The 11,439-nt window shown below is 44.6% G+C and overlaps 1 protein-coding gene across 7 annotated transcripts in view; it reads left to right on the top strand.

Moving 5' to 3' along the window:
• Nucleotides 1-1,156: 1,156 nt before the first annotated feature.
• PCCA (propionyl-CoA carboxylase subunit alpha) overlaps nucleotides 1,157-11,439 on the top strand; it is a 402,221-nt gene continuing 391,938 nt past the window's right edge. For all 7 annotated transcript variants that reach the window (XM_044913521.1, XM_044913520.1, XM_044913518.1 and 4 more), the window contains exon 1: nucleotides 1,157-1,269. In XM_044913521.1, the coding sequence (XP_044769456.1) occupies nucleotides 1,165-1,269 (105 nt within the window). In that variant the 5' untranslated portion in view covers nucleotides 1,157-1,164. The remainder of the gene's footprint in view (nucleotides 1,270-11,439) is intronic.

Genomic DNA, 11,439 nt, shown 5'->3' with positions numbered 1-11,439 from the left:
AATAAATAAAATCTTTAAAAAAAAAAAAAGATGAAAAAGGGGGAATAGATGAAACAAGATTGACAAAATGTTGATTTGTTGGAGCTGTGTAAGAAGGGCCTGGGTGATGATAATACTGTTTCTTTTGTAAATGGTAACACATTTGTAATATAACAAAGCAAAAGGCCAGTCCTTGGAGACAGCCAGACCTGGGTTCAAACCCTAGTGTCACCACTTACTAGCTAAATGACTTTACCTCTCTATAAATTCAGTTTTTCTTTTTAAAAGATATTATTTATTTGACAGAGAGAGACAAAGCGAGAGAAGGAACACAAGCAGGGGGAGTGGGAGAGGGAGAGGCAGGCTTCCCGCTGAGCGGGAAGGCCGATGAGGAGCTCGATCCCAGGATACTAGGATCATGACCTGAGCCGAAGGCAGACGCTTAACGACTGAGCCACCCAGGCGCCCCAAAATTCAGTTTTTCAAGATGGAATAATATGTGAGCCTTTAGGGTTCTTGTAAATATTAAATGAGACCGAATTTGAGACATCTAGCGCAAGGTCTGGCCCTTAGTAGTTGCACTAATAATGGTGCCTGCTAGCAAGCAACAGAAACTGACCTTGGTTTTAGCTAATTCCTCTGACATGCAGATATTAGGAGGCAGAGGTAGAACTTGAAATCTGACCTCTGATTCCTAGACCTAGAGCGTTTTCTCTGTTACCGCACTCCTTCAAAAACCTTATCTTGACTTGGTGCTTTGCAGTTTATGCCTTAGAAGAAAAGGAACATAGTTCGGGCGCATGTCTGGAACTTGGGACACTCGGTAGTGTGGAGTGGCCCCGGGGCGTAGGAGACTAACTGCCGCAGAGTGGTCTGGCCGCGAGCTGGGAGCTAGCCGTGGACGCTACCCCAAGCAGGCGCGGACCCACTACCGCCCGAATTCACGCGCGCCCTCCCCTCCTCGCTCACCCTCCCCTCCTCGCTCACCCCTGGGTCTGGTCGAGCCCCCCCGCGCTCGGGTCCCCGCACTCGCTCCCGGCCCGCCGCGGATTTCCTCTCAACTTGCGCTGCAGGGGGCGGAGCCGCGGGTCCCGGCGCGTGATTGGCCGAAGCTCTGGCGCTCCCCTTGGCCGCCCCCTTCGGCGGGGTGAGAGGTCAGCAGAGCGCCGGTCGGCGGAGGCTGCAATGGTGGGCCTCTGGGTGTGGACGGCGGTGCCGGTCGCGGCCGGACGGCGTGGGCGGCGATGGCCGCAGCCGCTGATGCGGAGCGCAGCGCTGTGTACCCTGAAGGTGAGGAGCGACCGGGGCCCCGGGCCTGGGCTTCGCTGGGCTCGCAGCCCCGCACCGCCTGGGGGTGGCCAGTGCGGCGGAGAGCGCCCCCGCGGTTCTCCGGGCGACGCCGCGGCCGGTTCGGCAGCAGTCCGCGTCCCTCGTCGCTCCGCAGCCCTTACTCCGAGGCTCGTGGAGGGCAGAGGGGCCCACCGAGCCGGCAGGCGTGCGCTTTCGGTTCGCCTGCGCGGGGAGCGGCTGACAGCCATCTGGCTGTAATATACGTGGTTCCCCGTGCACACGTTCTCGTGCCTCTCGGCTTTGGCTTGCTCTCGAGCTTCCCAGGGTGAACTTCTAAGGGTCCTTACAGTTTACATTTTCTCTTGCCTCTTTCCAAATTCGAAGGGTCACTGAATTGCTGCTGAAGTAGAGTTAGGGTTGTGAGTTTATCTCAACTTTTAGAGTATCTTCGATGCCAGGATTGCTGCTACCTTTTAGGTTTGAGTTGAGATCGTATTTTAATCGTATTACATCGCGGTATACTGTATATGCATCCTGTGAATTTATTTTCTTTTCTATGTAGTGGTTCGCCGAATTTTTGTACTGTTCTAAACACATTTTGCCACTGTTCTGTATGTCTCAGGGTTTCCTGGTGGCAGCCGTGGCTCAGTGTTGGGAATGTTTGTGGGTGGCTGTTAACACTGTCTTGAAAATGGCGTCTCTTGCTGTTCCTGAGCAAAGACAACCTTACTTTATTAATAGGGTTTATTAAGTCATTTGAACAAACTCTTTAAGGCCTCCCTGAAAACCACCTGTCATCTGGTTCAATCTGCTTATTAAACTTCTTTTTTTTTTTTTAAATCTTTTAAAAATAGTCACATAATGTGATTTATTGTCTTTGAACTCTAGAATTGGAAGACACTTTAGAGATCATCTGGCCCATCCAACTCTTTTAAAGAGGAGGGAACTGAGGCCCAGGTGAGCAGTGTGGGAGCTGGTGCTGGAAAAGGAAGTAAGCCTGCACCTGTATGAGCTCAGTCAACTTTGGAATGCCACTCTCAAAATACAGTGTTTTTTGTGTTGCCACGAAATTTATTGTTCTGAAATGCTGTCTGTGTTCTGTAATCATTTGTTGGTTACATCAATTGCAGTTGCCAAGACTCTTATGTATTTAAAACTTTATTGTTTTAAATGCTGTGTTCTGTGATCATTTGTTGGTCACGTCAGTTGCAGTTGCCAAGACTCTTAACATATTTATGTAGGAGGCAGCATGGTATAGGGGAAAGGCATGGGCTTTGGAGACACAGATGAAGTTTTGCATGATATTAGACAAGTCACTTTGCTGGGCCTCAGCTTCTTCCTTTCAGCTACTTTTTTATTCAACAAATCTATTGGATTATTTCCTGTGTTCCATTGATAGGGAAAAATATAGTTTCTGCTCTCTTAGACATTTCAGTCTATTAGGGAGAGACAAATAGGTGTAAAATACTATTGGGGGAGAGGTCTTGGTGCTATAAGAAAATAAAATGGAGGGATCTGACCACCAAGTCAAGATTTTGAGCTCAGTGTCATAGATACTGTTCTGGTGCTTTACTTGAATTAATTTATTAAATCCTTATAATAACTATATAATCCCCATTTATAGATGAAGAAACTGAGGCACAAAGTGTTGTGTAATCTGCTCAAAGCTATGGAATTAGTAAGTGGCAGAGCTAGGATTTAGAACTCCAGAACTGGTACCCTTAATCATGCTATACTGCTTAAGGGAAAGAAATGTTTTCCTTTGCAAGTGAAAATTGAAACAAGTTTTGAAGGGTAAAGTGACTTTTTGTAGGCAAAGAGAGAAGACAAGAGTGTTGTATGTGAAAGAACAGCACATATAAAGGTCCTGTGGCCAGAGGGAATGACAAGATAGAAGCACTGAGAAAAACCTGCTTAGGCAGTGGTGTGCAGAGATTAGATGGTGCTAGGGAGGTAGGTATGAAACAGATTATGCTGTGCTTTGTAGATCAAACTATTAGTTCTGATCTTTATCTTTTAGTAATGGGAAGCCATTCCTGTTGGAGGCAGGAGGGATTATACTGACATTTTAGATTGGTGAGGGTGAGGGGAGAGGTGTTACAGCATGTACTGCTCTACACTTATTATACACTATTGTTTAATACGTAGGCTTTGGTTTTTCTTTCCTGCTTTCTTTCAGTGTGTTGGCAGAGACTGCGTCTTGTCTATTTCTGTGTTCTTAGCACAGTTTTTGACCCAATAGGTGCTGGATGTGTGATATAGTATTTACTGGAGTAGAGTTATATTTGTGCCAATAAAGAATTCCTCCTGGAGGTGGGAGGAAGCTCCGGAGTTCACTATCACTTTAGGGGAAGAAGTTGGAAGAACTTGAATTGCTGCTTAGCTTCTTTCTGTGCTTCCCTTTCATGAATTTGAAACGTGCTCCACCAAGTCTGCATTTGAAGCAGAATCATTTGAAAATATTATTCCTCTCATTCCTCTTTACACTCCTGCAGACCATTTGGTTGGTTAGAAGGCAGCCTGGCAACTCTAGACCTTAGTGTCGTCATTCTTTTAGCCAGTTAACAGAGTTTGTTTGCTTTTAGGGTATATGTAGATTTCACCTTTTAGTCTTATTTGTTTTGTGTATTAGCTTTTTAAACACGTTCTGTTTATTTATTTTTTTTAAAAGATTTTGTTTATTTATTTGAGAGAGAGAGAGTGAGAGACAGAGAGCATGAGAGGGGGGAGGGTCAGAGGGAGAAGCAGACTCCCTACCGAGCAGGGAGCCCGATGCGGGACTCGATCCCGGGACTCCAGGATCATGACCTGAGCCGAAGGCAGTCGCTTAACCAACTGAGCCACCCAGGCGCCCCACGTTCTGTTTAAATACCTAGTTTTTTCTCCTGTCTACATTTTTCAGTGGCTCCAGGACATTGGTTTTATGGTGATTGCTACATTTGATTGAACATCTATGTGCCTTATATGGTTTTCATGCACTTATCTCTTATCCATCTGACAACTAGGTAAAAAGTTGCAATTTTACAGATGAGGAGACAAAGCTCAGCAGTTAAGTAACTTGCTTTACGGCACAGTTGAGGTAGAATTTGAATCTTGGGTGGCATGATTCCCAAACCTTGCTTTTACAATTGGAAGATTGTAATCCAAGAATTTCTTTTCTAGTTATGAAAAAGAATGTTTAAGCCTATCTGAATGCTTTAGAATTGCCTGGAGGTAAATCTTTCCAACGTGCTGATAGATTTCTGACAATCTACTTGGGAAGAAAAATTTTCTAAGATTATTATAGAAACCAGTTTCTGGTATAATAAAATGCTATGGACATTTGTGTATTTATGTATCTGTTTTTTGGATTTTATTTTGTTCTTAAGTCGTTCAGGGGGCGCCTCGGTGGTGCAGCTGGTTAAGCCTCGAACTCTAATTAGTTTTGGCTTCAGGTGGTGATCTCAGGGTTGTGGGTTCGAGCCCCACTTTGGGCTCTGTGTTCAGTGTGGAGTCTGCTTGGGTTTCTCTCTCACTCTCTCTCTCTGTCCCTACCCCCTCCTCTCTCTCTCTAAAGTAAATAAATCTTAAAAAAAAAAAAAAGGTTCAGAGCAGAGGAATGATTGGTAAAACCCTTTTCTAAATAAGGAGGAAAGATAGGGGACAGTTTGATCAAAAGAATGAGGGAAAAGGAGTTGTTCAAATGATTCCAAACTTTTTAAAAAGATTTTATTATTATTATTTTTTTACGTAATCTCTACACCCAACATGGGACTTGAACTCACAACCCCGAGATCGGGAGTTGTGAGCTCTCCCGACTGAGCCAGCCAGCCACTCCTGGGTGTTGTGTGATTTTTAAAAAATGATTTATTTTGAATTCCTACCAACATTTTTGTTTTTATTTTTATTTTTTAATTAATTTACTTTTTAAAATTTCTTTATTTGACAGAGAGACAGCGAGAGAGGGAACACAAGCAGGGAGAGTGGGAGAGGGAGAAGCAGGCTTCTCGCCGAGCAGGGAGCCTGATGTGGGGCTCGATCCCAGGATCCTGGGATCATGACCTGAGCCGAAGGCAGACGCTTAACGACTGAGCCACCCAGGTGCCCCAACATTTTTGTTTTTAAAAGAAGACAGAAACTATGATGGGGTCAATATTAATAAGATCCAAAATAAAAGTGAATTTCAAAAATGTTGGAAGATATAGGCTTATAATACAGCATCCATGGGATACAGCATCCATGGGACACAGCTGGTGGCTTAAAACAACACACATTTATTCCTTCACAGTTACGGAGGCTAGAAGTTGGAAATCAAGATGTTGGCAAGGCCGTGCTTCCTCTGAAGCCTCTAATGAAGAATGCCTCTTTATCTCATTGAGCTTCCAGGGGCTCTAGGCATCCCTGAGCTTGTGGCTACATCTCTCCAGTCTCGGCCTGTGCCCTCACATGGCCTTCCCTTCCTTCTCCATGTGTGTCTTCTCTTTTTTTTTTTTTTTAAAGATTTTATTTATTTGAGAGAGAACATGAGCCGGGGGGGGGGGGGGGGGGGGGGGGGGGGGGAGGGGCAGAGAGAGAGGGAGAAGCAGGCTTCCCCTTGAGCAGGGAGCCTGACACGGGGCTTGATCCCAGGACGCTGGATCATGACCCAAGCCAAAGGCAGATGCTTAACTGACTGAGCTACCAGGCACCCCTTCTTTCTTTTCTAGGGACACTTGTCTTTGGATTTAGGGCCATGACAGGATCCAGGATGATCGCATCTTGAAACCCTTAAATATATCAGCAAAGACCTTTTTCCCAAAAGAGGTCACAGTCACAAGTTTTTTTTTTTTTTTTAAGATTTTATTTATTTATTTGACAGAGCACAAGCAGGGGGAGCGGCAGGCAGAGGGAGAGGGAGAAGCAGGCTCCCTGCTGAGCAGGGAGCCCACAGTCACAAGTTCTAGGACCTGGACACATCATTTTGGGGGGCACCATTCAACCCACTGCACCTACTATGTGCCAGGTGCTGGCTAGTGCTGTGGTATAACAGTGAACGTTTCTGCCCTCGTTGTGGTTATATCCAAGTAGAGGACACTGACTGTGTTCACAGAAATAGGTAAGCTCAAAGAGCAGTAAGAGCTCTGAAAGGAAACAGGCTAATGGGATAAAGAGTGGTGGTGGTGTTGGGAGCTGGCTACCTTTGGAAAATAGGGGAGACATTTCTGAGCATGTGGCCTTTGAAGGGAAAATTGACCCAGCCCGCCATGTGACAGTCTTGGGGACTAGCACTCCAGAGGAAGGCCAAAGCAAAAGCTCTGAGGCGCGACTGCATTTGTTATAGTCAAGGGATGGATGTGGCCAGTGTGGTTGGAGTGGAGTGAGTGAGGGAGGAATGCAAGAAGATGAGGTAGACAGGGCAGTCATCTGGGGGCATGTATGTGGGATTTAGGCTAATAGTGGGAGTCCATTGGAGTATTTTAAGCAAATTGGATTCATGTTTTGAAAAGACTGCTACTGCTGTGTGCAGAATGTCCTAGTGGGGCCTGGGGTGGGCAGAGTGGCCGCCGGGAGACCGGTCAGGAGGCCACTGTAGAAATTCAAGCTAGAGATGATGGTAGGGTGGTGGCACGGGAGTTCATGAGAACTGCTAAGACCTGGGATATATTTTGGGACTAGAGCCAGTAGTACTTGCTGTTGGGTTAGAAGGGAGATGTAGGGAAAGAGTGCAATCCAGGACCCTTGAAAGGAAGGCACAAAAGTCCCCCACATATTGTAGGATTCCATTTATATGAAATGTCCAGAATAGGCAGATGCACAGAGAGAGAAGGCTGACGACTAGTGGGTGCCAGGGGCTGGGAGGAGGGGGGGATGGTAGAGACTGCTAATAGCTAAGGGGTTTCTTTTGGGGGGATGAAAAAATGTTCTGGAATCAGATAGTGGTGATAGTTCCACAACCTTGTGAATATACTAAAAAACCACACAGTTGCATACTTTAAAAGAATGAGTTTTATGGTATGTGAATTATAGCTCAATTTACAAAAAAAAAAAAAAAAAAAGTGACTCTTCGGTCTACCTAAGATTCAAACTCAAATCTGACTTCAGTGCTTTTATACCATATTAACAAATTTAATAAAAAGGATAAAGAGTAAATTTATATGGCTTTGGCACAAAAGGTAGTTTGAACGCCATAGTAGCCACAGAAAAGAGGGAAGCAGTAGGCCATAAAGCTGTCCATGTCTTACGGTAATAAGGAACATTCCTTCATCAGGATGAATAGACCTTGTCCTAGCATTGCCTGCATAGAATACATTATATAGGGGCAACTAGCAATCCAATAAATAACTTTGATACTTGTTTTACAAAAACTGCAGCGTTTTACAAAAACCCATCTCCTTGGTTTCTGCCTATCTGGCCCTTTGTGAAAGCTATAGTTGTGGAAAAACAGTTGTGTTGGAGGTGGGATAGGTTTTCTAGAAGCAGAGCCTGAAAAGGGATTTTGTGCCAGGGGGTGGTCAACAGAAGCGTAAAGAAAGCAGGATAGTGCAGGGGGAAAAAAAGCTAAGCAAGGAAGGGGCTCCAGCTGGAGATTAGCTTTAGTCTCGTCCCACAGGGGAGCTCTGGAGCAGTGGTTCTCGAAGTGGGGATTCAGTTTGCAGCAGAAGTAGCATTCCCTGGGAACTTGTGAGAAATACACATTTTGCTGCTGCACCCCAGACTGGCCAATTAGAAACTGGGGATGGAGCCCAGCAATGTTTTCACAAGCCCTCCAGATGATATTGTTGCATGGGAAAGTCCGAGAAACCCTGCTCTAGATTAGCCCCGTCCAATAGAAATGTAATGTGAGCTGCAAATGTAATTTAAAGTTTTCCAGTACTCCCATTAAAAAAGTAAAACAAGGGGATGCCTGGGTGATGCAGTTGCTTAAGCATCCAACTCTTGGTTTCGGCTCAGGTCGTGATCTCAGGGTCGCGAGATTGAGCCCCATGTGGGACTCCACACTCAGTGCGGAGTCTGCTTGAGATTCTCTCTTTCCCTCTCCCCTGTCACTCCCCCTTGTGCCATCTCTCTCTCTCAAACAAATAAGAAAATCTTAAATAAAAGTAAAACAAGGTGAAATTAATATTAGTGTATTTTATTTAACTCAGTATATTCAAAATATTATTTCAACGTATAAATGTAAAAAATATTAATGAAGTCTTTTGCTTGTTTTGGTATTAAGCCTCCAGATCTGGTGTGTATTTTATACTTGGAGCATGTTGGAATCTTGACTGGTGCATTTCAAGTGCTCAGTAGCTGTATGTGGCTAGTGGCTGCCATATTTGGACAGCCAGTTCTTTTTTTTTTTTTTTTTAAAGATTTTATTTATTTATTTGACAGAGAGAGACACAGCGAGAGAGGGAACACAAGCAGGGGGAGTGGGAGAGGGAGAAGCAGGCCTCCCGCGGAGCAGGGAGCCCGATGCGGGGCTTGATCCCAGGACCCTGGGATCATGACCTGAGCCGAAGGCAGACGCTTAACGACTAAGCCACCCAGGCGCCCCTGGACAGCCAGTTCTTAACCAGATTGCACTACTGAATTGGTCCCACCATGAAGTGAGTGGAGAGGGCCTTTTGAACCCCCTTGCTAGTCAGTCATTGGCTGTGGGCTGAGAAGGGGTAGCTCCCTGGCTTGATGGAGAACTCCTGTCTGGTTAAGGCACATTGGCCAGACTGGGAGCAGGTGTGATCTGTGAGTAGTCAACACAGCAGCTGGGGATGCTGCGCTGCCTGCTGAAGAGGCTCTGGATGGGCCCCAACGACATCTGCTACAGGTGGGGTGGGAAGAATGGCCTGGTAGGGGAGCCGGGTGGGAGGATGACATTTTAGAGTTGATGTATATAGGTTCCTGATGCTCTAACTTTGTGGAGGCAGAGCCAGAGAATCAATCTTGAGATTTGATCATCTCTCAAATACCAGGTATTCAGCCTCCCTCTTGACAGAAGGTCGCATTAGACCGTAGAAGATTGGGCTGGCTAGTGAGGCCCCAAAGACTAAATAGTCAATGTCTGTTTTGAAGAAAAAGCCGTGCTTAAGTGAAAAAGCCTGACTTAAGGGTTTTTAGAGGGCGTTCCCTCAGAAGGTCGCTCTGGGGCTGTTAAAATGCTGCAGTAAATACTCAGCTGATGCTTCCCAGCTCCGTGTCCTGAAACACAGAGGGGAACTTTTCTTGGAAATTTTGAAGCTGAAGCATTTGCTAATGTTGAACTTTTACCTTGGTAAGATCACCTTATGGCTCCATTAATCCCCAGTTTTGAGGATAGCTGCTGCTTTGAAGCAGAATGCGTCCTGATAACGAATTAGCCTGTTAACAGATTGTAGTAGTATCCATTTGAATGCCATTGTAGACGTGTTAAAAATAACAGTAGTTTTGGTTTTTCCGTTAGCGTTTGTTTTTAAACTAGTGTTTATTTTTTTTTTAAGATAACCCTACTAAATTTACTAGTTTGGGCTGCCACCTGAGGCCATGTCCAGAATGTGAAAGTAGGTGCTCTGTTAGAAAAACATATTTGTTTCCCCTTTTGCAATGGCTGGTGGGCTTGTAACCAGTTTGTTGAAAAGCTGTAGCATTTCTCCCTTTTTTGGGGTAACAGTTACTGTGTGCTTACTATAACGTGCGCATCTGAGTCTGGACCAGAGCTCTTGATTATTATTACTCTAATGATAACTCCCAAATGGTTTGGTACAACTTTAAGAAGGGGACAGCTGCATAATTGGACTTATTGAGTAATCTCTTAACATTTTGTTGGTGCTTTACAATTTATAAAGGTTTGTGTGATCCTTTTAACAACTGTAGGAAAGCCAGGAGGTGTCTTCACATTTTATTAAAAGGAAACTGAGGTCCAGAGAAATGATTTGCTCAGTGGTGCGTAACTATGAGGCAGTGGAGCTAAGAGCTGACCCAGGTCTTGTGACTCTGAAGGTTCTGCTACTTGCCATGTGCCACCCCGTTAGCCATTTCTTTTTTAAGTGTGGAAAATATAGGAAATCTTTATTTTGTAGACGAGAACCAATGGTAAGAGTTATTGGGAAGTCATTTTGTACACACCGACCTTTCTCCTTTTGGCTGTGATAGGCTAAATAGTCTTTATAATTGGAGTTGATTTAGGTTTTTCCCTAGGACTCCTTGTTTTAGGAGTACCTTAAAAGGATTTGGACTGGGGGTGCCTGGGTGGCTCAGTCGGTTGAGTGTCCAACTCTTGATCTCAGCTCTGGTCTTGTTCTCATGGTTGTGAGTTCAAGCCCCCAGTGTGGAGCCTACTTTAAATATTTTTTGGGCTGGACTTGTAGCCAGTTATATGCTTAACAAAAAGAATAAAATTCTCTGTAGAGGAGCAAATTAGCGGATTTCTACTAACTGTTCTCTGTATTAAAAAAAAAAAAATCATGGCTCAGGTCATGATCCCAGTGTCCTGGGATCGAGCCCTGCATCGGGCTCCCTGCTCAGTGGGGCGCCTGCTTCTCCCTCTCCCTCTGCTGCTCTTCCCCCTCCTGCTCACTCTCTTTCTCTCTCAAATAAATAAAAAAATAAAATAAATAAAAAAATTTAGGGGCACCTGGCTGGCTCAGTCGCTGGAGCATGCAACTTCTGATCTTGGGGTTGTGAATTCCACCCCACATTGGGCGTAGAGATTAAAATATCAGTAGAAAAATTTAATCTTGTAGCTCCACAAAATTGTCTGATTTTTTGACCTGTGTTCTTTATAACTTTGGGCTTCCATGAAGGTCTGTCAGGAGTAAACAGGAACAAAGATAGCTTTTATGGGGCCAACTACAAACCAGTTCAGACTCACTGTGAAAATGGCCCAAACACTTGTTTTTTCTTTATAGTTCTGCTTGGACCATTTCTACTTCTAGTTATTTGCCTAACCAGGGGAATCCATGTTTTTTAATACTTCGGGCCACGTTACCACAAATTCACATGTGTACAAGCTATGTTTTTTTTTTTTTATATACTGGTGGTAAGAGTCTTAGATCTTCAGAATCAAGTATTTTAAATAGTCATAAAAAGATTCCAGCTCAATCACTCATAGTACAGTGCTACAGGTCCTATATTTTGGCCCGGTGTATCTTGTAATAGAGTGGATTTAGTTGTAGGAACTGTGGCATAGATATATTTTATTCTAGTTTTGGGTTACTGGTAGTTTCCTGAAAGTAAGTATAGTGTAATTGAGTC

This window comes from Neomonachus schauinslandi, chromosome 3 (assembly GCF_002201575.2).
Source record: "Neomonachus schauinslandi chromosome 3, ASM220157v2, whole genome shotgun sequence".
NCBI classification, from domain to species: Eukaryota; Metazoa; Chordata; class Mammalia; order Carnivora; family Phocidae; genus Neomonachus; species Neomonachus schauinslandi.
This window is presented reverse-complemented; position numbering and strand designations above follow the sequence as displayed.